General features: G+C 49.6%; 8 protein-coding genes across 8 annotated transcripts; all 8 read right to left on the reverse strand.

Annotated features, from left to right (window-relative positions):
- Positions 1-261: 261 nt before the first annotated feature.
- PHACADRAFT_201361 (uncharacterized protein) lies at positions 262-1,865 on the reverse strand (the record flags this gene model as incomplete). Its single annotated transcript, XM_007401664.1, has 17 exons — positions 262-290; positions 351-411; positions 466-493; positions 547-606; positions 655-755; positions 803-845; positions 898-913; positions 966-977; positions 1,033-1,057; positions 1,106-1,140; positions 1,196-1,221; positions 1,278-1,303; positions 1,354-1,381; positions 1,441-1,539; positions 1,590-1,603; positions 1,654-1,732; positions 1,783-1,865. 17 exons carry the CDS (start codon positions 1,863-1,865, stop codon positions 262-264), a joined length of 765 nt encoding a protein of 254 aa, XP_007401726.1.
- A 3,301-nt stretch (positions 1,866-5,166) lies between these two features.
- Positions 5,167-7,887, reverse strand: PHACADRAFT_33234 (uncharacterized protein; the record flags this gene model as incomplete). Its single annotated transcript, XM_007401477.1, has 5 exons — positions 5,167-5,344; positions 5,388-5,464; positions 5,539-6,576; positions 6,622-6,731; positions 6,789-7,887. 5 exons carry the CDS (start codon positions 7,885-7,887, stop codon positions 5,167-5,169), a joined length of 2,502 nt encoding a protein of 833 aa, XP_007401539.1.
- A 70-nt stretch (positions 7,888-7,957) lies between these two features.
- PHACADRAFT_154165 (uncharacterized protein) lies at positions 7,958-8,825 on the reverse strand (the record flags this gene model as incomplete). Its single annotated transcript, XM_007401665.1, has 4 exons — positions 8,606-8,825; positions 8,365-8,544; positions 8,239-8,307; positions 7,958-8,182 (listed from the first exon to the last, which is right to left on the reverse strand). The coding sequence occupies exons 2-4, from the start codon at positions 8,431-8,433 to the stop codon at positions 7,958-7,960; spliced, it is 363 nt and encodes a 120-aa protein (XP_007401727.1). The 5' UTR covers positions 8,434-8,544; positions 8,606-8,825.
- Positions 8,826-8,885: 60 nt separating this feature from the next.
- On the reverse strand, positions 8,886-9,793 carry PHACADRAFT_33235 (uncharacterized protein; the record flags this gene model as incomplete). The annotated part of the gene is made up of 7 exons (XM_007401478.1): positions 8,886-8,924; positions 8,954-9,118; positions 9,169-9,274; positions 9,322-9,414; positions 9,446-9,502; positions 9,556-9,704; positions 9,770-9,793. The coding sequence occupies 7 exons, from the start codon at positions 9,791-9,793 to the stop codon at positions 8,886-8,888; spliced, it is 633 nt and encodes a 210-aa protein (XP_007401540.1).
- Positions 9,794-10,840: 1,047 nt separating this feature from the next.
- PHACADRAFT_33236 (uncharacterized protein) lies at positions 10,841-12,805 on the reverse strand (the record flags this gene model as incomplete). Its single annotated transcript, XM_007401479.1, has 7 exons — positions 10,841-11,039; positions 11,152-11,292; positions 11,411-11,541; positions 11,736-11,858; positions 11,907-12,146; positions 12,220-12,651; positions 12,731-12,805. The coding sequence occupies 7 exons, from the start codon at positions 12,803-12,805 to the stop codon at positions 10,841-10,843; spliced, it is 1,341 nt and encodes a 446-aa protein (XP_007401541.1).
- A 971-nt stretch (positions 12,806-13,776) lies between these two features.
- PHACADRAFT_201364 (uncharacterized protein) lies at positions 13,777-16,605 on the reverse strand (the record flags this gene model as incomplete). Its single annotated transcript, XM_007401666.1, has 10 exons — positions 13,777-13,947; positions 14,012-14,208; positions 14,273-14,286; positions 14,343-14,447; positions 14,499-14,564; positions 14,640-14,793; positions 14,955-15,157; positions 15,296-15,717; positions 15,769-15,961; positions 16,019-16,605. 10 exons carry the CDS (start codon positions 16,603-16,605, stop codon positions 13,777-13,779), a joined length of 2,112 nt encoding a protein of 703 aa, XP_007401728.1.
- Positions 16,606-19,957: 3,352 nt separating this feature from the next.
- On the reverse strand, positions 19,958-21,941 carry PHACADRAFT_201366 (uncharacterized protein; the record flags this gene model as incomplete). Its single annotated transcript, XM_007401667.1, has 6 exons — positions 19,958-20,410; positions 20,954-21,079; positions 21,137-21,316; positions 21,369-21,468; positions 21,520-21,680; positions 21,750-21,941. 6 exons carry the CDS (start codon positions 21,939-21,941, stop codon positions 19,958-19,960), a joined length of 1,212 nt encoding a protein of 403 aa, XP_007401729.1.
- A 1,060-nt stretch (positions 21,942-23,001) lies between these two features.
- On the reverse strand, positions 23,002-23,781 carry PHACADRAFT_33240 (uncharacterized protein; the record flags this gene model as incomplete). Its single annotated transcript, XM_007401480.1, has 4 exons — positions 23,002-23,309; positions 23,372-23,389; positions 23,462-23,539; positions 23,583-23,781. 4 exons carry the CDS (start codon positions 23,779-23,781, stop codon positions 23,002-23,004), a joined length of 603 nt encoding a protein of 200 aa, XP_007401542.1.
- Positions 23,782-25,534: the final 1,753 nt, after the last annotated feature.

A 25,534-nucleotide genomic window follows, 5' to 3' on the forward strand; every position in this document is an offset into this window, starting at 1 on the left:
TCAGTGATGGATCTACACTTGTTCGCTGGGGAGCCGGCCCTCGTAAACTCGCCTAAAGGTGTGTCAGTCAAACGCGTCCAATGTAGGTCACGGCGAGCAATACTCACGAAAGATGGCACCTTGTTGAGGTTATTGAGCAAGCTTTGGAGACGTCTATGGGCGGCGAGCGACGAGTTGTTATGTGCAGCTCCGAGTGTGGCACGGGAATTTAGGCTATACAAAAATTTTAGCGATGGTTTATGTGGTGATTGAAAATAGCGCTTACATAGCAAGGAGCGAATTAGCATATACTGGAAGGGAAATGCCAGAATCAGTATCACAGGGACCCATGGAGCGCATCAGGTACGTACACTTGCTGATAGTGAAGTGCAGACCGAGAAATATCAGGTTATTATTGTGCATAGAGACCCACTTCAAGCGTCATATCAGCCTCAGTGTATTTGTAACCTCTGCAAGGCAACTCACACACGCCAAGGAAGCGATTGTGGTGAGGCTGATAGACGCATACATCAGTCGAAATACTTCGGCACGTCATCTAAATCCTACCAGGTGATCATCCCTGTTTCCACTGTATATAGTACCAGTGTATCGATGATGTCGTTCATCCTGATAGACATATGAACGTGAGACAACGGCGCAGAAGAAATCACGTACGTTGAAAGTTGAGACTTGCCCCGCCGGAGGAAGAAGCACATTGCCCCAGTGATTGCGATATCCAGGGCAACCGCAGAGCTAAGACCCATGGTAAAGATATACTAAGGCCCTATCAGAAGTCTGGACCAACTTGGAGTCTCTCACTTACGCCGTATCTCTTCACAAATCCTGAATAGCTCGACAGCCTTATCCTTAGCAACCGTAACTGTCAGTAGAGCGTCTTTGCTGCGCTTTCGCGCTTACATCTCTGACGTCGACGCTGAGGGCCGTAGATGAGTGGTAATCACTTGGCGATGTCTGTAGTCTCTCACCTGTGGCTGCCGCTGGGAAAACAGAAAGTCAGGGAATTGATAGCACCAGAGACGGATGACAACTGACCCAAACGGAATAGAGCTAATACGGCCTGTCACACACAATCAGTCGGGATGTTGAAGTAGGACGAGAAACGCACGAGTGGGACAGTCAAGTACAAGTTCCTGTTGCTTACTGCGAGCAAGTGGAGTCAGGCGGCGAGAAATCAAGGTCACGGAAAGGCGCTCACTTATATATATTCGATGAATAAAAAAACTAGCGTAGTGACGTTAGCCTTCATCGCACATCCGTTGCGCAAAAACGAAACTTACCAGTGCACAAGAAAGGTAACGAGGGCCTAATGCAGTCCGTGAGGCGCGGAGAAGTAAGACGCTGAGAGGAACGCACGGTCAGCGCAACTGAAGCTCCAACACTCCTATGAGCAGTCCGGAGGAATGAGCACAATCAATAAACAAATCTGCAAGCCAAACGCACCAAGTAATCCAATCCAGATGGTCCCATTCCCCAAAGTATTCGACCAGGTCCATCCAGCTTGCCACGCAGATCAAGCAGGTGTGTAGCAAGTCCATAGCCCTATAGGAACCGTTATATACATTATTAAGCCTCGGAAGACTTGAACGCACCAGACCAGAGCAACCTAAGCGTGGAGCGGGTGAGATACGCACAAGAGCATGAGTAAGGACTTACCATGCATTTTATCCCGATGTGGTCCTTCGAGTACACGCGACTGTACATGTACACCTGCATAGAGACGATTCCCGACAGACTGTGGCAATGTCAGCTGTGGACTACCTGAGAACAAAGAAGACTACGTACAAGACACCTACAAAAGTCCCTACTAGTGTCGCGCCATACATTGCACGCAAAGTGGACAGGGAGCCGCTGCCACCGGAAGACATGACTTCCGGGAGTCGGAAAGCTCTATCTTCGACTGCAAGCTGAATTCTTGGCTGCTGGGGGTCGGAGCTTGTTAGGATTATACTGTTGCGAACACCGGAGTTGTCAATATAAAAACAGATAGCAATCATAACCTTACGAATAGGTATCAGTGTCTCACGAGGTCAGAAAGATGGGCATCACGGTTTCCATTGATTAAGGGGTCATCTGCCGACTTTAGTGGACAATTGGACATGCACTTGATGTGGTGCAATGATAAACTCGCCGGGTTCCCACTCTAACTCTGGGAGAGTCTCTTCATTTGTATGTCAAGTATGAAAACACAGGAGGTCGTACAGACCTTGAAAGTCCCACAGATGATGCCGTGCCCTGCCACAACTTGAGCTGGATCTGCAGACGTCGAACGGGTGGTTCTATGTTATGACACATGCGCATAGACGCGGAGGCTACGGCATGGGCTGCGAGCTGGAGATGATGGTTACGGCCAAGAAATATGCCTCTAGTGGGTGAAGTACCGCTGCTTTGCATGCGAAAATATTAGTGGATAAGGCAGCACAAACGCCTCATTTGCCCCCTTATCGCAGGAGCGCAGCGCGCGCAGCACTTCTCGTTGCTCTGCTGAGTCTGCTCGGACGAGAATATTAAAAGCTTATGGCCTGAATAGTCAATTTTATATGAACTATTCGGCGTCGCCCTGGAGTCGAAGCAGGAGCACAACTCGTCTCACCTAGTCATAACGGTGCATACATGGTCCACAGGCGGACATGGCAGCGTATCCGCCCAAGACGCTATTGGATTTTATCTATACTGCATATTGCATAAGTACGATTGCTTACTACGCGCGATAGTTCGACTCCACCGACACGGTGGTTGGAATTCGGAAACAAGACGAAATCTCACACGCGTGAGCTGACGTAGGCTGACGTAAGCGACTAAGGTTGTTCTAATAAGTAGACGCCAAGACGTGTCCTTCCCTGCACCCCGACCTCGGACAGCTGCGTCTACCCAGCATACTCGGCCTGTGTATGGGACTCGCGCTTCGCTTTGCATTCTTGTCTTAGTAGATGCGTGGTATATGGGCCGGAGTTGCCACAGCTGGGCATCACAGGAGAGTCGTGAATAACCCCCATTATCTCCGGCTGAAGTTTATCAACGTATTCTTCAGCGGTTTCACCTTCGGGGTAAGCTCTGTTTAGACACCGGCCGGTCGCATCTTGGGTATAGGCACAGCTCCACGGTTGTTTCGCTGCAGATACCGTATACCTGCCAGCGTCCAATCAGCGCGGATATACACGAGGCCCTGTTCTCCGACGTAATCTTAAGTAGGATCCTGACCTATTGTTTCGTCATCTCTCATGGATTTTCCTGCATTTCCCAAGAACGACGCAGCAGTGCACATCTCTGTCAGTCACGAATACGTCTCGGCTGCCTGCTCGTCTCAAGCGCCTGCTCAAGGTCGCACAACTGCTGTTCTCCACCTTTGTCACGCTTCAAAAGAAGGCACACACGGTGACCAACGCGTTGGACCTTCAACGAGGAAGAGATTTTCACCTTGGGGCTCGAGAGCAGGTGCGGCCGGAAACTCTTGCGCGTTGTCTCAGTTTCGCCGAATATCGAACGCCTGTATCTAGACCCGGAGCTTGTGTCTAGTGGCATGACGTGCAAGTCGTCGACAACGATGGGCTGAATGACTTTATGCGTGCACCAGGTCGCGCTGTCCTGGCTGAGCCGCGGCAGTCGGGTCGTCGTCCGAGTCGAGCTTCGGCATGATGGATACACGCATCTCGAGTTGTTGGGCTAACTTAAGACTGACAGGCTAGTGCTGTCCGTGCACACTTGCTGATCGTGAATGACATATTGGGTAGAAACACGCGCAATTATACGACTCGTTCCCACGGCCTCCTTGATGACTGTCTGCCTAACCGGTTCGACGAGCTCCGTCTCTCGGAGCCGTTCACGAAGCAATGACTCTCCGGGACGTCAATGCGCTGCTTCCTTTCGCAACCATCCTCCACAATCCGAAATAAACCTTGGACTTTATCCGGTGCTGCGGGTCAGCGACGGCCGTCTTCGCCCATCCCTTCGAACCCATCTCTACCGCCCGCTATCCTGCTGTTTGATTTCGAGCCACGATTCGAGGAACAGGGCGAGAAGGGGAAGGCACCATCTGCGCAACAGCCTGCAATAGCTCTAATGTACTGTTGCCTGACATTTCTGCGCTTGCCAGGCGTATTCCAAGCCTACTTACTATAAGCCGCAGCTCGGTGGCCGCTCGCACACCACGATGACCACGAGCGACGCCTATGATGCATGTGTACCGTTCAGCTGTCAAGATCCCGCTCGAGCGTCCAATTCGTGCCATCGACGACGAATTCTCTCGCTTGGTCGTCGTTCTTGCTCTTTGGTTCCATCGTTTTGTGTCGTCTATCTGTCTGTCTCATATGCTTCGATAGGTCCGCAGTCACATCGAGAACTGCATCTCTCTCTCTCTACTGGATTTCCCTGAGAATGCGCGTCAATGGGAACGGCTCGCTCGGCACGTTTCCTTTGCTACTTTCCGCTAGCATATGAGTTGTGAGTACTATCGCCCAGTGAGCGTCCTGCACGCAGGCGCTCGGCACGGTGTCAATTCGCATATGTTCTTTCAACGTTTCTCTTCTGCGGTCGCCGCCTTTTTCGGCTGTCGCTGGGAGTACCAGTCGAAGCGGTGGGCTCACTCGGCGCACGTATTGTCTACAAGGCCTCCCGTATCAGTGTCGCATGTTGCAAATCAACAGCGCGGCCCGGTCGACCCTACTTCCAGCCGTCCTGGTCAGGGGTGGCTGGTATGGAGCCTAAGCCGGGCGTGCATTTCGTCATTTGCGCTTCGGCAGGATTCATGGTGCACACTCCCGGCATGAAGACATTCTATATCTTGGTGCCCTCACGTCTGTTAGAAAGCTTTGTTGGGCTGCGACGGGTGCTGTCGTAGTGAGCCCGGAGTGTTGTTGACAATTGCGGTCTGCCGGAGTAGTAACGAAGACAATGAAGATAAGAAGACACTCGAAGGGTATATAGGCCCAGTTGAAAGTCGTTGGTATCTTTGTTCGCTCGAAATATCGTGCTCTTCATGCACGCTGACGTTGCATTTGGCCGAAATACTCCATCTGTGTGGTATCTCGATCCTTAGACAGTCACGTCGGTACGGAGAGCTTTCTGTCTAGAAAGCATCAGTGCTAATACTGCCTCCGGTTAAATTATATCCCTCAGTTCATATATATATATATCATATCTCAAGATCACTGTCCGCAACATGGGTTTGCTTCATGGGATCTTAGCGTCTTCACGAGAGACTTTACTACGCCCGAAGCGCCGACGCGCCTTATTGTTTTTTACCGCAAAAGATTGGTTCAGAAGGTGGAATAGTTCTTCGTCACTTGTATCGACTCCTGCACGCAATGCATTCAGTCGCTTGCCAGATGACTTGAGGAGAGAGCAAACCCTGCAAGATGTCGGAGCAGCCTTCAAGTTCCCGATTTTCTAACCAGCCTAGTATACCCTCAGCGGTTTGCTCGACTTGCGTCCGGACGTACGGGGTCGCACCAGGGTGTGACAGCATCGACTGTGTTAGAGTCTAACAGACGTTGAGCCATATGGCTCCTTGGGCTTTGAAGCTTGAGGCCGTTTATTACTTACTTGGTAGAGCTTTGAAGCATTTGAGTCATTCAGCCCGCGTCGGATGGCACTTGTGATCTGTCCCAGCTTCTTGTCGCGTTCCACATCTTCACCGTATGCATCCATGAGGTCAAGCCACTTCTCCTGCTGGAAGCACTCTGCCGACTGGTCACAAAGGACTTGACTGATTTTACTAGCGGCAGTAAGCAGCAATTCCCGCGAAACATCTGCCCAAGGTTCCTCGACCCCCTCGATTTTCTTGATGCCGGCGTGGAAGGAGTACAGGAGCGGAAACACGTTAAGCGGTGTCATATGCTTCGTGAGCTCTTCAAGGATAGACAGACGAGTTTCCGGCGACAAGTGTACAAACTCCGTGGTACACCATCCCTCGCCGAAATATGCAGTGAGGGCACGGCGCGCACCGCGTTCGAGATATGAATTCTTCACATCGTCCTCCAGGGAGAAATCGAGGATGCGGGGTGCGCGTTGCATACACGGGATACACTTGCATCCGACCGCCCCCCATGCATTGCCGGTGATACTGTCGTATTCGCTGAAGAGGAGGAAGGGATAGAAGAACCCGTGCATCATATCCATCACGACGCGCGCTTGGATTTCGTCATACAGAGCATCGATATGTAGATACATCGCACATCGCATAATATCGAATGCAATGGCGAGATCCCATTGCTGATCCGAAAAGGCTAGTGTGCCGGTGTAGATCCATCCGAGAATAAAATAAATGGAGAGCGACGTGAATGGCGGCGATGGCAGGTTGAGTGTAAATTCGCCGGATACCCGTTCAATCTTCCGAAGCTGCTCGTGGAAGTAGGACGATCGAGACGCAAGCATGAATCGGTGCGCAGGAAGCATAACAGTGTCAGTTTGTTTCTCTGAGCTGTCAGGGAAACCTGTTGCAACGATAGCGATACGAATATCCGAGTGGAGATGGCAACGCCACATGGAGAGGAGATCTTGTCGCAGCATGTCTCTCAGATCCCCTTCTATATGCGTGATGCCGCGATACTTGTTGTGAAACAGGCGTTCGAATGCGTCCCCCTAGCAGCGCCCGGTGTAAAGAAAGTTGAACTCGCCCAAGGATACCTTATTTCCAGTTATATTGATCCGCACAGGGGAGGCAGTCGGTGTTGAAGGTAATATCCACGGAAAATATCTCTCCTGTAGAGCCAACGGTACCCGAGCCCAGACAATAGCTACAAGACGAGACTAGTCAGCACGCATACGGCGGAAATGGATGAGTAATAGCTTACCAGAATGACCCCATACCTTCGCTATGGAGCCGTCAGCGATCCTCCATACAACGTTAGGGTAGTAGTCTTTAGCGTGCTCAAATAAGCCACGAAGGTCCTGCGACCAAGTCTCGGTCGAGCGAGCTACTGCAGCATCGACTAGTAAGGGCGAGTGACCCTGGGGTACGGAACTCGAAGGTCGCGCGGGAATGTAGTCTGGCACATGGAAAATGTATGTCATCGGCGGAGTAGAAAGGCCTACGGTTGAATCATTGGGTGTCAAAGGAGGCCATGTCAAACTGTGATCAGGCATATGGGAAATGGATATCCTTCGCGAGGTCGATGGAGTCGACGAAACTTGAAGTCTGTCAGCAGTAGATGTAGCAGAATTCGCGGCGGGCAGAGGCGGCAATTCCTTGCTAAACCCTTTGGTACCGGGTGGAGTAGGTGTCAACTCAGATGACGGCGAGGAGTCAGCAGATATGTCGGTGTCGGGAGCAGGAGGTGAAGATGGGTCGCCAGCCTCAAGCTGGGATTGCGTTGTGAGAGCATCGGCACTCTTAGATGGTTCGAGACGCCAATACTCCTGCGACAATTCCTTGTTACATGATCCATTGGCGGCGACATCTATTTCCTCCGGTGTACTGGGGGGCGTATAATCGGCATCCTTACTGTTTACTTGGATGACGCCATCGCCGCTTGGATGACGCCATGTTGAGCTACGGCCTGGCATAGGGAGGTTTGAAACTGTTAGTACTAGCAAAGGCGATAGCGGAGGCTCGCCGGCAGTCGATGCGGCAGAATCCTCGGTGGGTGGAGGTGGCAATGACTTATTGAACACTGCTGCATCGAGGGGAGTAGGAGCTGATTCAGAAGATGGTAGTGAGTCTGTAGATGTGCTGACGCCGGGATTTGAAGGTGGGAGTGGCTCGACATAGCCAGAAAGATCGACACCCTCGAGCTGGCGTTGCACCGTAAGAGCATCAGCACGCCGAGACGGCTCAAAGCGCCAGCACGCCAGCATAACGTCCCACAAAGTGTTAGGAACATCTCTACCAGATAGCGAGCGTTCCTGGCACTTGCCGTCGAGGATGGACAGCATTGCTTGATAATTGTTCATGTCAGGGAAGGGTAATTTTCCGGTAAATATCTGGCGAAAGAATATCAGAGCAGATCACGACTAAGCTGATCTATATACCTACCTGCCATGTTGTCTGACCAAACGAATACATGTCGCTTGCAGGTGTGTGCTGTGCGCGTGGAAGCCGAAAGCGATCCGGGTCAAAGATCTCGGGTGCCATGCAGCGTGTTGCACCTGGCTGCGCTGAGCTACAACTTAATGCGGCATCTGAGAAGTTGGAGAGCCCAAAGTCAGCCAGACGAACGTCTCTGGCCACATCTACGAGAATATTCCTCTAAGTAATATATTTCTCAGCCAGACTCAGCTGACATAGTCATCGAACCAACGTACGACATGGAGGTCTCCATGGACGATACCCTTCCCATGTAGATATGCCAATCCCGAAACCACCTGATAAATCTGATGAGACAGTGAGTGGCGCTCTCAGGCTACCACAAATGCCAGAGATAGACTAACCAAGCGAATAGCGTCCTGAGCGAACCACCCGACTTTTGCCATATATTGCAGGATATTTCCATAACTCATCCACGGTAGCACCACGCTCAGGCTCGTGAAAGACTCTCGATCAACGCCTATGATCTGACAGACATGTCTGTGATCTGTGCCGCGAGCGAGTGCGACCTCTCTGTAAAATGCCTGTAAGGAACATCCAAGCTGTCAGTGACATACCGTATTGATTGCCTGAAAATCCAAACACCTTTCGGCTCTTTGCGTCATCTTCGCGGCTTCGAAAGACGCGGAGTGATTTCAGAGCTACGGCCTTTCCACCATACTTGCCCTGATAGATTTCTCCGTACGACCCCCCAGCTATGGGTTGGCGATCTCTCAAGTATACCCCTGATAGCCACAACCTGTGTGGAAGCTGGAGAGATGATTCGCACAGCCGCACGAATGCACGCCGCAACGAGCGTTCTAATCTTGGGCCATGTCCGGACAGGCTCCCCTTGGATGGAAAAATATCGGAAGCAGCTGGCGATTTAGGATGCAGGATCTGGGTTGCCTTGCTCTTCAGGTGGCTCCGCACAGCATCTCGAGAGAAACATACCAGATCGAGAAGGTTCAATAGGTCGGCTGCAGGGAGGCCGCGGAGGCCCACAATGCTGCTCTTGTCTGTATCCGGCATGGTCCTAAGGAGCCCAACGATGTGCTCCTCGTCACTGGTCAGCGCAGACATGAGTTCTGGATCAGCGCCGCCCAGTGTAGACGCGGACTAAGAAAGTCAAGTTAGCGTGCCAGTAAATGGTAGACGAGGTGGCCTACATTCAATATTGGATGGCGATGCCGTGCAGCATGGATGAGGTAGTTGATAAGAGGAGACAGAGATGGATCATCGCGATCATCGATAAGGCCTTCTAGAACCTGGTAGCTGTGGACGATAGGAATACAGGTAGACATCAAAATCATGCGACATACCTTCTGCCAGCGGCGTCCTCCTGCAAACTGCCTAGGGCATACGCTCTTCCTGCTAGAATGCCAGTGGTACGCTTTGATATGCTTTTTAATGCTCTGGACGGCATACAACAAACACAAAACATACCTCATACACACCGTACACTGTAGTGCGAGGCAAAGGTACGATGGAGCGTTCAACTGCCTGGATGGCACATGATTCAACAGCGCAATCACGTCTAATGGATGTCAAGATACACCTCAGCACGAGAACTTGCAGATGGCTTGAGATTGTGTCTGACGCGAAGATGCAACCGCGCAATATTCTTCTGAAGAAAGATACGGTTACACTTGGTGCACTGCCAAGATAGGCGAGTTTCCTGAGATTCTTCTCCCCGGGCAAGAACCTATAAGACATAGACTCAGCCCGAGCGTCGACATCATTATATCCGACTCAAGGTGGTGCACTCACCTGTGCAAGCGACTCGTTGTTCATGGTGAGTTCACTCTGCGAATACCATAGTAGAGAACTCAAGACCCTGATTAATAGCACGTGGCCGATAGCAGAGACCGTGGATTCGCGCCTAATCCAGCGCCTAATCCACAGTATGTCCCAAAAACGGTTTGAGCGTTAATAGGGCCTTGAGGCGCTTTCAAGGCGCCAAGGAGGGTGCCAGTCTCAAGGGGAAGGAAATTATCACAAGCCGTTCACAGATCAGAGAAGATCCCGATATGGCTTTGAAGATAGTGACTATCTACCTAGTTAGGATGATCCTTGATAGTGCTTGACACCGCTGCCAAGTCACCTAAGCGCTTTCAAGCACCCTGCAAACCTTCAAACAACATGTTCACCGTGTCTGTACTTAATTATCTCTCTATTTACTCACTCTACTTATTCTCCCTATCTCTCTACTTACTCTACTTACTCTACTTACTTGTGATTCACTTCTCTTAAGTTATTACTTCCTTAGTCACTTTGGCTGGGGCTCTTATCTCATTTCTACTTACTTATTGTATCACTCTTATTTGTTATTTGTTTGCAAGGCTCTACACTTAGTTTACTATATATACTGCTGCTACACAAGGGGTTCAAACTCAGTACCTTTCATAAGCGCTAATGAAATTGCTGGACGTTAAAACGACTACACTATATGACCCTGCATATGGATTTATCCTCAAATCTATATGAGTGCCATTCTAGTGCCTTGCAGCCCCTTGTAAGCCCTTGACTGCGCTGCGCCATGTGAGGCCATCCTTATCATTGGATATATGTGGCTAAACGAAGGGCTGTCCATTGCCTTGCATCAGCAGCTGTTTTGTGATCTCACTGCTCACCGCTCAGATGCCATAGAAGCAGCCTTCGTTCACTAATGAGTGCTGAGCAGCCTTAAAAGAGCAATGAATGACTAGACCCAGTATGTACATAGTGCGCCATGTCGCCAGATGCAACTACGCTCCGCGATTACCACGAACACCACGGCTACTGCGGCCTGGGCTGCCATGGCCGCGACCTTTAGTTCCCTTCCCACGTGCAGTTCCAGAGCTACCCCACCATCATTTGCATCAGTGACCGCCTGGGCCTCTGTGATGCTGCGGGACTGGCATGTAGAGCGGTGGGTACTTGAGGCCTGATCTGCACAGCTGCACGTTCCTCGGCCAGAGTGGCATGCTCGGGTAATGGTGCACCAGGCTCGACATGGCCAGCCATGCTGGGGTCATCTCCATCCTCGTCTCCATCCAGACTAAGTGCCGCCAATAGATGAGAAGCTGCAACAGTTGAGAGTGCACGTCATCCAGATGCAGCACCTGCGGCGGCAGATGCTGGTGCACTTCTGAGCTAAGAGGTGGCCGCACCTTGAGGCACATTCTGGCTGATCGTCGACATGGCTGATAAGGGTGTAAGTGAGCGTGGATAGGAAGCCGGACTCGGAGACATATGAAAAGCTGGGGTCGCAGTCACATGGGAAGATGGGGCTAGAGCTGGGCTCGGACCTTCTGAATAAGAGAATTATCAGTATAAATAATAGGTGATATTAATGCAGGCGTACACAGCGGAGGGTTACTTGAAAACATTTCGGCATCCTGTATGCTGCTCCTGCCCTGTGATAAGTACCGATTGTAGTTGCGACAAAATTCAGAGTTTCCGCCAAATCTGGAATTCTCCTCGAGGTCAGGAGAACTGCGCCCATCTGATTGTGGTGGTAGATGCGCATCTGCACCAGGCACGCCCTGGAAGACAGTTGTCTGCCAAAGGCACCGTGCCGGTAGCATATTATCCCACTCAGTGACGAGGTACTCGAAGATTGTACTTCACATCTCCTAGTACTTGCGCTTCGACAGTTCACCCGTGATGCTGAGCGTGGCATCTCCGGTTAGTCGGAAGACAGCCTGAATTAAGCTTATTAGAGTCACGTCCCATTAAGCATTGAATAACATACTAGTACGGCAATGGATGCTATATATTGTGGCGTAATCCAGTTCCAGCCCCATTTTAAAGCCCCAGCATTACCGGCAGAACTACGAGAAATTGAGGTCTGTCCAAAAGTGGAGAACCTTGCCCACTGAAGTGTGATTAAAATTGTGTTGAAGTATATAGGTCCTGAGCTCACCTTAGCCAGTGCATCGCTATTGAATAATCCATCTACCTCACTAATACGATCAGAATGGAATAAGACTGGGGAGAAATCGTTGTTTATGTCTCCACGCAGCCATTGTGCAATGGGATCATTGGCCATCTTATTCTGATCCGTCCAAGCCTCTTTGCAGATACCTTCAATCGGCATCGAAAGCATTGCCTTTCCTATCTTGTTGTTCCAGCTATAGCAATGACTGTTAGCCGTGGTCGTGAACTATGGCGTAGCATGATTGTCAGTATCTGGTATAACAACATGCGGCAGAGAGAGAAGACTGAGATTGACATACCAGTTCCTCGAAGGCAGGTGATTGACCAATGAGGGCCATAATCGAATTTCGCTTCTCATTGCTGCCGTTGGCATCAGCAGGCATACGGTGAAATAACAGATGAATTTGTTCTGTCTCGGCTTGCAGAGCTTCCTCGGCAAAGCGACTGGGTCTGAACAAATTGCAGCTGGGGTCGAAGTTCTGGATAGGAGTGCTGAGTGCGGTGGTCATGATCCATAGACTGTACATCTCAGTGTACATTCTCGCGTGCACTTCTATAATTCTCTGATTTAGCATGACAACAGGGGCGGATGCGTCTGACCTTGCAGCTTTCGAGCTTTTCTTTTTGCTTTTCAGCTGCAGAATCTCGTCCTTGAGATCTTCAATGTAATTGAGCAGCTCCCCAAGTTTCACTCGCATAAGCTCGGCGTCTTCATCGCGCGAACAGAGTGCCTAAAAGCAACGACATCATGTCAGCAAGTTTACAAAGTAAGGCAAAATAAAATAAAATAACATCTCTATACTCTTGCACCATCGCATTCTCTGAAATGCAGGTATTTCTGTGTCTCTCCAAAAGCTCCTGGAGACCATCCGTCAGGTCAGACATAGTGTATCCACGCCACGTTAGGTACTAGATGCTCGAAGTAAGTCAATAACAGATAAAAGCACTACAAATGATAAACCATACTTAGGCTGTTGGAAAATGTGGTACTGTGAGCTAGGTGAGAGCGCAGCTTTGTCTCAGCAGAGGAAATTGGAGGCGGTGAGGTAACAATGAACAAAATGACAGGATAATATAGCAGTCCCTGAATGCTTAAATTATGCCTTGCCCGCTTTTGTTGTCATCAGCCTAGTCTCCACTTTCAAGTTCATACCATGATTCAGCCGCATGTATCTAATTTATATTAAAATGTATGAAAGAGAGACAGTGGCTGAACTGAGAATGCTGCTGTCAACCTTCGCACCCCTGTCTGAATTGATTTTCTCTGTGCTTTATGCATACAAGGGCTGTAGTTATATGAACTTTGATGCTACGCATGTGCACAATGACTCAATAAGAAGAGCTGAGTGCCACTCAGAGCCACCTTGCTGATAAGTCATGTGTGCATCTCCTGTACACTGAGCCTGTGATGCACTTGCCAAGCTGCAATTATTTGATATCATCATTCATAAGGATACATGTTGTATGTACATATTATCCTTGAGGTCAGCATTGTGACCTTGCTTGCTCAGAATATTAAGACTCTAATCAAGCACTCACACCGCATAATTGAGGTATCCACTGCATTGCAAAACAGGGTTTTAACATCCACGCCGCTATGCGTGCGCCGCAGATTGAGATGAAGGCAGGACATTCAAGTTGAGAGCGAGTGTGGCGTACCTAGGAACCATTTGGATGCGCGCTGCCTTGCGACCACATTCATGATGTTGGAACTTGGCTTCCGAGTGCTCCTTCTGTATGAGCAAAGTCAGGTATTGGAGGCACTCCTGGTTGAGCACTGTCAGCAAAATTAAAAAAATGGATCAGAGACCTCCTCTCTGCTGCTCTTGAACTCAATGCTGTTCATGCAGTCGTCTTCATCGACCTCCATCTCGTCTGTCATTGTCCCAGCGCGTGCCCATCAGCTGGCACGGCTTCTCAAGCTTTTCGAGCCATGCCTCCTCAGGCTTCTCGAACCGTGCGTCCTCTTGCCAACAGGTGATGCGATCAGTGAGCCAGCTCTCAATGCTCCACTCACCATGCCTGCTCTGTGTGACCGGTGGGCGGTAGGTGAAGCCGGGGACAACTTTTGACATCTTGACCGCCGCGCACGCGACACAAATCCAGCGGGCTAAGACCTCTGTGCACTGGGGCTTTGCAGAGCTTTGCTTGCTCGTCGTTCTCAGCATCATCCTCGATGACACCGTCTTGTGCGTCTGCGGCCTGCGTGATATTATCAAGGGCCTCGCTCTCGAGTGACTTCTCGCTGCATGTTGCCTTGTCCCAGAAGCTGCACATGCACCAGTCCTCTGGAAGCAGGTATGTGTCGCTCAGGAGCAGGACGGTGTCTTTTGGCTAATTTTTGTGCATCACCTTGTGGGGTATCTCTGAGGAGAGGAAGACGGCGAGCAGCGTCCAGGGGATGACGCGCATTGATGCTCACTTGGTGCTCTTATTCTCGAGGGTCATAGCCAAGAAGGTGAAGGTAATCGTGATGTACGGGTTGGGGATCGGGCGTATGACTGCGGAGGTGCGAGGGAAGTTAGGCCTCCAAAAAATGTAGATGAGCATGGTGAGGGTCAGCTGCAGGGCAATTTACAGGCCCGTTGGCAGCTCGGGCTTGGGGGGCGCGGCGTCTGCCTCAGACAAGGTGAGTGAATCTTGGCTAATCACCATGGCATACAGGCCATTGATTCCAGTTGAGTCATCCTCGTCGTCCTCGTCGTCAGCTTCTACCTACCTCTCCTCGTTCTCCGGCCTCTTGGTGACCTTGACTCTGCCATTCAGGATGGGGCTTGCGCTCAGACCTGAGATTGTGTCGCGGCCCATGATGCCAGACACGCGACGCAAGAACGCGGTCGAGCGACCGTACTCGAGCATCTCGCTGATGTTGACTATGGCCATCATGATTCATTCGCGCTCCTCGACCTCGTCACCTGCGAACCCTAAGTGAGTATGGTGATCCCAAGCCCTGGCCAGAAATAGATGCGATACAACATGGTGGCATGCGCTACGTGTGAATTGGGTGCGTGAGAGCTTGGGACTGAAGACTCACCTTCGATCTGGAACTCTTCCTCAAACTGCACCAGAACACCCTTGAAGTTGTTGAGCTGGATATCGGTGGGGATCATGCCGGGAAGGAGCACGAAGAGGTCAGTGAGACTCGCGTCAGATGCTTGGCGGCGCGATTGAGCAACTTGCGACCACAGGAGAAGCACTGCTTCCCGCGAGGTCGAGAACGGATGGAGCGCAATCATGCTACGTGTGTGTCAGCCAATAGGATGACACAGGTTTGCAGAAGCAGACTGATCTCTTTACAAAATGGTAGACCGCACGCAGCTCTTCCTTCTCACCCGCCTCATGGTCCCGACTGAGGGCACCGAGGTGGTGGTGCACCCTGCCGGACCCTTGGCATGCCGCTCTCTTGATATCTGCTGCCAGCACTCCTCAGGTTTGAGCTCCATCATGCATGCAATGCTCGGCGCTTGTGCAAATTTGCCAACAGATGGTGGGGGCGAGTCGTCGATGCACACCACAGAAGCAGGAGAACCGTGGGCAGATGCAAAGTTTTTGTTTGAGAGCTCTGATGCTTCCGGTGTGTTCAGGCTAGTGGAAAGATGATTGCCTGAAAGTGCAGCTTGAATTATGGCTTTCGCCAGCAGGATCTTGGGCACAGCCTGGTTGTCAAGCAAAGCGGTGGCGGTGATGCGATAGCCAGTGATGTCTCTCAGGTGTTCAGTCCAGTTGCTGCGGAGATGGACCAGGTGCTGCTTGTCCATGAGGCCTGTGTAGAATGAGTAGGTGTAGTAAATGAATTCCTAAGCACCAGTTTAGTTTCTGCATATGACAAGTCTAGTGATCAGACTCACCACCAGGTTTTCAAGTGCAATGTCCAGATGGGCAGACAAAATCGCCGCTCGCCGAAGCGACTCGAGCAGGCGATAGAACGCATGCAACCAGAGGCGCGTGACCAGGTTGTATTTGATAGGAATATTGCGGAGCAAGACTGGGACATTGGGCGAGAGTGTTACACAAAGGAGCTGGTGGATGACGTTGGCAAGCCTAGCATTGCGATAATGGTCAGTGATTGAGGTGAGAGCACAATAAAAACAAGTGTACTCCTTGTGGTCTTGGACAGTCCTGTGGTAGCGCTCCTGTTCCGCCTTCTCTTCCTGCTTCGTCCTGGTGTTTGCAGGTTGGCCCTTCTGCAGCAGGCCTATCTGGTGTGAATCTTTGTAAGTGTCATCCAGCATGTCCACATCATGATCCAACTGGAGCTTTGCTTCGAGCGTCACAATTTTCTGGTACAATTTTAGTTGGGACAAGAGCACGTTGGACAATGCTGCGCTGTCTTCTGAGCGTTGCCTGTTATTGAACAGTGCCAAGCTCACCGAGGACTCTGTTGTTGTGGTGTTGAGTGTGAAATTGGAGGAAATTGTTGAATGAGCATATGAAGAAGTAGAAGAGGCAGACATCCAGTCTCCGGAGGACTTTGGTGTGGGTGCAGGACAACCGTTGGGTGTCGGAGCAGTGCCGCCATTGGGTTGTGGGCGGGCCATGACGCCAAAGTGATGCTGGTTGTCTTTTCTTGGGTCGAAAAGCCGCGGAGGCTTGCTGCCGGCTCGGCTGGGTTGCGCGTGATGATGGGATCGCGACGGCTGAGGGGGCTGCCGAGGTGCATACAAGCTGGATGCTGCTTCTGACATTGCATCTGGCTCGGCTGTCACAATTTGCCATCGTGGCAGATTGGCATGAGGGTTGTACAGTTTGCCGCTACCACGCAGGCTGCTGTGTTCGCCACGTTGTCATGCACCATAATTATAAGTATAGGAAAACTAAAGGAATAATAGGTATTCAAATCAAAAAGAAACTGCTTACTCAGAGCTGCAAAGTAAGCATAGACACTTAAGCTTACTAAAAGTGAATCAATGACTAATAATATGACTCAGCTTCTTAGTAATCTAGAAACTATGCTTAGTAAAGGTCTATGCTCAACAGCTATGAATTACCAAAATATAGTAATACTCTAACAAACATTAGTAATAGCTTACCAATACATTAGTAAAACAGACAGAAGGCTGACTAATACAGACAAAATGCTTATTAATAAAAGTAGAAGTAGCTTAGTAATTACAGTAGAATAGAAGAGCCAGTTTTGCTATTGGCTAAGGAACAACAGGCTGAAAGGTATAAATAGGAGAGGTTCTCTGAGAGAAATGAACACACCAACCCACCAAGCACCACACACACTCTCAAGGATTTAGCTAGCAGCAAACCTGCAGTTAATCCCCTAAGCTCTTTAGCTCTCAGAGAATAGACTCCTTTCTTTAAAGCCTAGGAAATTCCTTAAGCACAGTAGAGCCTCTGACTTTCAAATAACCTGAAGGGAAACGCCCTTGGTATAGTGCACGAGTTCACTATTTGACTAACCCTAGACTGCGAGAGCTAGTGGCGTCATTATTTGAGACTGTGGTACGTCTCCTGTAGAGCTTACAGTAATTAGACTAGCAGTAAAGAGATTAAATCTATTCTTGATCTTCAACTCTAAATTGGAAGCTTCAGACTGCTTCAAGTTATACAAATCCTCTAAGGACATTAAATTGTCCTTACTAGCCAAAGCTTACTAAGTTAACCAAGACATTAAGTTGTCTTTGTTACCCTCTTATCTTACTTATCTAAAAACTCTATTCTACTAACCCAAGTAGCTAGTCTTTAAGCTACTAACCAAACCTCCTTACAGCCCATCTTCTAAGATTCCTTAAAAAGTTCCTTGTAAACAGGCAAGCGAGGCTTTAGAGTACTTAAGCAGATTAGTAGGTGGTCTTTGAATTAGTCCCCCACGAACACCAGGATAGCTTGGTTGAAAGGCTAACCCAGTGAACCCTGGAAAGAAAAGATTGGGAAAACCAAATCTAAGTATTCCATACTATACCCTTTTTGCTTTTAGTTTAAAACAGACCAAACTCCATTCTCTTTTATTAAAAAGTAGCCTTCTAGGATTTCTCCTAGAATCTTCTTTATATCAAACCTCATTTTTATTTTTTACTTACTTTTCTTATCCTAACCTTTTCTTTACGACATCTGGCATGACCGTGCCGTGGAGAAGTAGGCACGATCTTGAGCTTCCTGGAAATTCCTGTTCGTCGGGCGCGCCGCTGTGCGGGAGAGAGGGCTGAGAGACGACAATGCTGGAGCTTATGGTGGATGACGCGTGCATGCGCCACAGCGAGAATGGGCTTCCTGGAGACCTCGCTGTCAAGGTTGAGAGTGCAGGGGAATGGTCAGTCCGTTCCTTTGGTTTGATCAGGCTGGGAGGTGCGGGGGCAAAAAGAGAACAAGTGTGAGGAGAGTACAGGAAGAAATAGAGGAGAAAACACACACCCGGCCTGCCTCCTGCGCAGAGCGACGAGTTTCTCAGCAATATCCGTTGGCTGCGAAGCCTGACGCTCCTTGCCTTTCCTAGAGAGGACTGGGAGGTCTGGTGTGAAAAAGTTGGGTATGGCTGAGGGCGGAGAGGGGAAAGGTGCCGACAACAGTGAGAGCTGGGGGGAGAAATGTCTGGGTGAGGACCGCAGGGGGATTCGAGGGAGGTGGTAGCTGCACAGATGCTGCAATGAGCCAAGTTGGGCCAGATGCCCAGTCTGCTTTCTAGAGGGGACTGCAAGCCATGTCGTTGGAGAATCAGGCACGGTCGCAAGCAACAAGTGAGATGGGCCCAACGAGAGTATGGAGGAGGGATGAATGCAGCCGTGCGTGCGCAGTTGACTAAGCTGCCGAGGCACGTGTGAGCTCGATGCCGCTTCGAACATTAACGCATCATCCCCGGCTCGATTATCTTGTGGCACAGCCAGTTACCCTGGGATGTACAACCAGGTGTACCTGCCAACTCGTCGATTAATCAGCCGTTGTCCTTTGTACGCTCGTCTGCGCAGCATCCGTTGTCACTCCGCCAGTTCTACTGCAACTACAGCTGTTTGCCAGCCGGGGTTTTTCAGGGTGAGTCCATCTCTTTGTTGGCTTCGCCCTCAAGCTCAGGCAGCCTGACTGCTCCCATGAACGTTCAGGAGCACCCTCAAGATTTCTCTGAGCCCAACTACACCTTCACGGCTACGGTGGCCGTGACATATCCGCTGGAGAATTCTGTCCCTCGTGGTATGCACTATGTTCAGGAAGGGCAGATGGGCTATTCGCAGCTACCATCGGCAAAGTTTGAGCCCCAGCACCGGCCTACACCCAGAACTCCTTCGACCGTGCAGCCGAGATGCAGTTCTCGCCACCGGAGATGTCATCTTACTACGATGGCAGCGCCGGTGGCCTCAGCCAAGAGCTGGCTCTGACAGCGTACACCCTCCATGGTGAGTCGCCTGTGCGTCTGTTACGTGTGCCGCCCTGCTGACATAGACGCAGACAACCAGCTCCCGTCCGTTGTCCACAGCTTTTCGCACAGTCCGCAGATCGAGCAGCTGGGCTCGCCCGAGTCCGTCTATACTAATGGCTCCCTGCTCTTGCAGTACCCCTCGACGTTGGATGAGGCACCCCAGTACATCAGCCTCCAGTACGTCTCGCCCGACCAGGTGTACTCAAGCCTTCCAACGCACTTGCTGACGCTCAACACATCCGTCCTCACGGGCTCGTATGTCGTCAGCCAGCCGGCGTTGCCGTCGTCCGTCGAGTACGAGGGGCTGTTCTCGGATGCGACTCCCACGGCGGGTATGTTCGGCGTGACAAATATACTGTCGTGCAAGCGTCTGAGAGTGAGCAGCGACAAGGAGGACTCGCGTGTGGGCTCGATTGAGAGCGGTGAGTCGGAGCGCGAGGACGTGAATGGCTGTTTTGGCGTTGCCGGGTCACGGAATGCGACGGTTGTGTCAAGAGCCCAGCGCTCACATTATTGCCAAAATGAGGCAACACCACAAAGCTTTCAGAAAAGATGTGACCAGTGAATGCTTCTCTCCTCTATCTCTTGATTAGCTTGTTGAGCAGCCGTATTCTATACAAAACAAATGTAATTTCTGGCTATAAACATAAACCACATACATCAGTCACGAGAGCAATCAGCTAAGCTAATCCTTGGTCAGAAAACATCTCCTTCAGCCGCAAAAATATATCTCCAGTCTCGATTGTATCTACAACTAAGTACTCATCAGTGCGCAGCGGATCAGAATACAGAAGTGCGCCGTGTATGATCGATTGCAGAGGTATGAAGACAGGAGCTCTCTTTGCCTTCACACGGTAGAGGGCAAGGTTATAGTCAACATTACACTGAGCTTGAGGGGACCCAGGGATCTGCATAGCCTGCACCAGCGCGAGAGGGTATAGCTTGCTGCCACAATCGATGACAAAGGTGAAATGCAGCTTGACAATAACGCATTTGCCGCCGCCGGCATCGACAATGGCTCCATCGTACTGTGGCTTCTTATAAAAGTCCGGAGAGCATCGCAAATAGTCGGTGACTGTCTTCCAGGTAACTTTGGACTCATAGTCCACCCTGAGATAAGAACACTCAATCACCTGCCAGACAGTCGGTCAACTGGCACAATAATAAAAGTACTATGATCTGACCTTGTCAGATGGTTTTAGCTTCACTTGGATGCATCTGGAAGTAGCTCTGGAAATGCTCAGGGGCTCCTCTACTGGCAGTTCTGCAAACCAGCCAGTTAAGAAGGTGTTAAGACGAGAGGTAAAATCACAGAAAGCTGGATTGCTTCTATGGCTCTGCTCTATTGCTTCGAGGGTTGCTGGACGCTCTCGACCACCAGCGTAAACCTGGTTGAATTGGAAACGCTCTACTCATGGCTTTCCTGTATTGGGGTCAAGGGAGTCTTCATTCATGCTTGAGATGCTTTCCGTAAGATCATCATACGCGTTAATTCGATCTCAGATTGAGCAAGCACAGAAAAACCAGTGGTCAACCTTTGCAAGCTGTAACAGGAGGAACCACAATGAGAACAGTAAGCAAAGAGCTGAGGTATAACACACCTGTCCTTCCATGTCTCTCTGATTTGAGTGGTCATGGTATATATCTTGTATGCCGCCTTGCATTGACTCACTGACCTGTGTGCTGAAATTTCGCATGACACCTTTGGCAAGAATGTCCTCGGGAGCGTGTATATGCGAATGGTTCTTTGCAAAGTTCCAGTCTTTATGCTTTTTATCGCCAACACAAAGGGGAATATATTTCTACATAGGAGAACAGTGAGTAGTGGCCTGCTTTATTGCAAGGCAAGTGTGACGTACCTCAAGAGCCTTGTAAACCTGGTGAATACACTGCCAATAGGCATCGACAGTTTCAGTTGTATGGACCTCAAAGCTTGCATACATATCACACTCAATATACCGACAAATGAGCTTCAACAGCGCATAGCCGCGCCTACTGGTCTCTGCGGTCAATGCCCAGAATGAAATAAAGACAATAATCTACAAGAAAGTTTTGAGAATGTGTTGCAGGGTAATCTGAATGAACACGTACCTTTGATAGGTCTTCGTACTTTGAACCATCAGAGAACTCAATATAGAGGACACCTTTTGCAAAGTGGTATAGGCCCTGCCATATTGGGAACACCATTGATCTGGCTCAGGGAATTAAGCTATCAGCAATTATTTAAAATACACGCACTTACTGATTGTTGATAGCCACCCGGATACTCCTATCCAAGCCTTCAACCACTAATTTTAACTCTGGCCAGAGGTGTTTGCCAAAGAGTCCTAAGTGATAAGCATGAAGTCGGTCAAAAGAGAGTGCCTTGTGCAGATCCGAGTGAGCAAGCTTCCAAAAGACATTCTGCACAATATACAGGTGATTGGTCAGATATAAGCTGGTGCAAAACACCAATAAGGATTGCTTGCGTACCTCAACATTTCGGAGCGACAGCTGTTTGAGAAATTTCTTCTTCTGGCCACGCTTTAGCTTCGTAGTAAAAATTACCTGTACATCAGCTGCTTTTCGGACTGGATGCACATTGTGACCTTGTGCTTGCTGGGCCTTTGGTACAAGACACACAGGGCATGGGCAGTTGCCATTGGTGCTACGAATGAGTGCCATGACGCATCTGCTATTTTGTTTAGTAATCATAGTATGAGTTAGGCAAAATATTACCCACTGTTCTTCATAGTCTGCGGAGAGAATAATAATAAATGGAAATAACCACCGTGTCAATTCATCGCTGCATTATGCCCAGAAGCCTACACGTGAGAGCTTCTTGACTGTCTTGATGACCTTGTAGAATGCTTTATGCCAAATGACATTCTTGAAATTCACATATCCTGGCTTGCCGTGGCCAAATGCTTTCTCATGCACCTGTTAAATGCTTATAAAGCTGCGTAAGTGAGAAGAACATGGTATGTACTATAGGAAGGAATCCCACAATGCACCCTCCACCAGGTCCTCTGCCATTTTGTGTCTCCACATCCAGATTTGCAATTCGTGCAATTACTGGGTATCCATTCTGTGTACCAAAGCTTGAAAGCTTGGCCTTATCGGCTGAGAGAATTATACCAAGAGGTTTTCTGCCATGTGGCAGCTCCAACTGAATGCCATATCAATGCCAGATTACAAATATATGTCTATGATAAAAACTTCACGCACCTGTACATCCCACATTCGGCTTGCAGTATATGGATCATCAACAAACCACACTCAGGACTCTCCATTATGCTTGTAGAGACGCTGTGCATCCCACTGAAAGTTGGAAGCGAGGAGGGGACTTTTCACCTGATTAAGAACCCATTCCCACAAAGGCTGTGCATGAACATCAAACAAATGCTCCTGCTGATTGTACATGGCAGATACAGTATACTTGCTGAACTAAATACATAAAAGATCAGCAGCGAGCACCAACAAAGCTGGCTGCAGCCCTGCATACCTGAGCATGATGCTGTGAGGCTCTTTGCCAAGCAGCAGTAATGTCTTTGTGTGTAGCAAAAGAGAAGTCTGAGCCGCCAGATTGTATGTGCTTCACCACCGCAAGCAAACGACTGATCTGCTGCTGACTCATCCCAGCCTCAAGAACGACCTCAGCAAACTCGAAGTCATCATAACAACGAAACAAATGCCACGGCATGCTCACAAACTCAAGAAGCTTTGCCGGAGGTGGAATTGTTGGTCATTCTCTCTGGTACTCGTCAAACTGATAGGTGCATGCCGAAATCCCACAGCTTGGGTGGTATTCAACTTTAAAGTCATCAAGTTGCGGAACTTCATCGGCCTGGTCCTCTGAGCCGGAGGATGGCAATTGCTGGCGCACCAGCTCTCTGTCCTCTGAGGTACCCATAGTGGCTAATTGTTCCTGGGAATCAGACTGAAGTGGCATTGACATGGGATCTTGGACAAAAGCCTCATTGCCGGCATCAGCAAAAGGAACGGCTTCATTGAATTCGAGTCTGGGAAAGAAAGAAAGGAGACTGGCCAGTGCTGTGCACAGTATTGTCATATTACAAACAGTCCAGGGGAGATAGTGACATGTATATACATACCTTGAGGTATTGGTGAGGCTGTAAGATAGAGATTGAGTTCACAATGAGACCACTGCATCTTTGCATATGAGACTTAAAGAAGATACTTACAGAGATTATCCATATTCTCCGAAGCAGAGAGATTGATCTCCTCAACAGTACTCGTACAGGCCATGTCTGAAGGCGGAGCTGTCAGTCTTTGCAATTAGATGAGCCGTAGAGTTGAACTCACTACAACTGCGATTAGCAAGGCGCAAGCGCCCCAATTCCTCTTCGAGAGCTTCATCTGTGGCTCTGTTCTTGGCCTGGCGCTCACAAGCTGCACGGTGCTTCACAAATCCGTTCACTTTGAATTCACCATGGCAGAATGGGCAAGTCTTGCGCTTGGAAGAGACCTTGCAGTTGCTCTTCTGAGCACGAATGGCCGGCATTGTTGATATTTGGATACGGAGATGTTGATCGAGGGGCTGGACAATCTAGATGGTACAGTCACGCGCAATCAGTGGTCTATCGGCAGTGAGCTCAACAAATAACGCATTCTAGCACACATTGAGAGAAAATTAATATTGTACTTACATTCTATGGGTCAAATACTCAGCGCAGAACTAAAAATCAGGAAGGGGGACACACAGGTGGGTGTAGGAGAAAGCATTGGACGTCCTTGAGGTTGGAGCGTGCACTTCCAAGTGGTTTGCAGGCGATGATTGCAGAATAAGTAATTTATAGATATGATGGCATCTTGAGAGCCATACGAAGAACCCGCCCGATCTTACAATCTAATCTCAAGCCACTTTCAGACAGCGTCAAGATCACTTCAAGACGCTGACTTTGAAAGCTCGATTTGTAATTTGGGACATAGTCCATCAGCAAGATAATTTGGAGTTTGGCGGGCCTGCCATTTCAGTGTTCAACTGACGGGTGATGACCTTTTGACATGGCTAATGACCTGGGTCAATTCGGGTCAGTTCAGCTCAACAGATTGCTTACATAATCAGGCAGCCGTGCGAGGCCACAGTAAGCAGGTGAGGGTATATTGACCAGGCATGTATGGGTAGACTATTAATATAATTCTAGACATCTAATTTAAACTCAAAACTGTTGCAGAATAAGGTCTACAAATTAATGAGCTGGTCAGTAAGGTTCTCAGCAAGCTCCTTCTCAGCATCTAACATTGCACTCCCTATTGGCTATGTCCAAGCAAGGTATGGTGATGTGAAGTTGAAGATATTCCTCAGGTGTAGTGCATTACTATCGTCCAGTGGAGTGGAATCGGGCACCAGATCTGGAATCGCAGGGTGTATGGATGTGCAGCGAGAGCAAGTGCGAGGACAGGTCTGCCTCCAAGGTGGCAGTGGCGATGTCGTACGAGAAGCACAGCATGGGCGAGTGCATGCTCTGCCAGTGCGGCAGCTCGGTCATGGGCAGGAAGGTTGATTTAGATGGTGGTAGTGGGACTTGCAAAGACAAACAGCAGGGGCAGACAAGCTTGGGCAGTTATGCAGGCCTAAACAGCTGGGATGAGCTGCTGGCTGCTGCTGCTGCTGCAGCCACTGGTAGGTGTGATGGGGCATATGATGGTGCGACAAGCGAGGTGGTGGACTAAAGAAAGAGATAAAAGATAATCATAAAAATAACAAAAGTATGGAGCACTACACACCTGAATAACAACATACCCCAATGGAAAGACCTGTCCTCTCTCGGGCAAGAACCTGTTGTCCAGCTGGTGTGATACATGGAGTGCCAGGAGGCAGTGAGGTGTGGTAGAATAGACATTGGGCAAGTGTGGGCATATTGGACGAGGCTGTATTTAGCACACATCTACAGAGGAGGGCCAGAGAGATGGAGCGAGGCTGCATTCAGCACATGTCCATGAAGAAGGGCCAGAGAGCTTGGAAAAGGCTGCATTCAGCACATGTCCACGAAGGAGGGCCAGAGAGATGGAACATGGCTGCATTCAGCACACGTCCACGGATGAAGAGCACGAAGGCAGGTGGTTCAAGACCGAGCATCTCGTAGCGCCAAGTTGGGGTAAATAACGTGCGTACAAGGCGCCGGTAAACACGAGCTCAAAAATCGAAACAAAAATTCAGTGTCGAGTGCATACTTTATTGCTAATTTGCTCACCAGGTCTGCTGATTGCATCTAATTGTGCCTTTGTATATGCTGCATTTGCAGCTACTGATT

Source organism: Phanerochaete carnosa (genome assembly GCF_000300595.1).
Source record: "Phanerochaete carnosa HHB-10118-sp unplaced genomic scaffold PHACAscaffold_13, whole genome shotgun sequence".
Taxonomy (NCBI): Eukaryota; Fungi; Basidiomycota; class Agaricomycetes; order Polyporales; family Phanerochaetaceae; genus Phanerochaete; species Phanerochaete carnosa.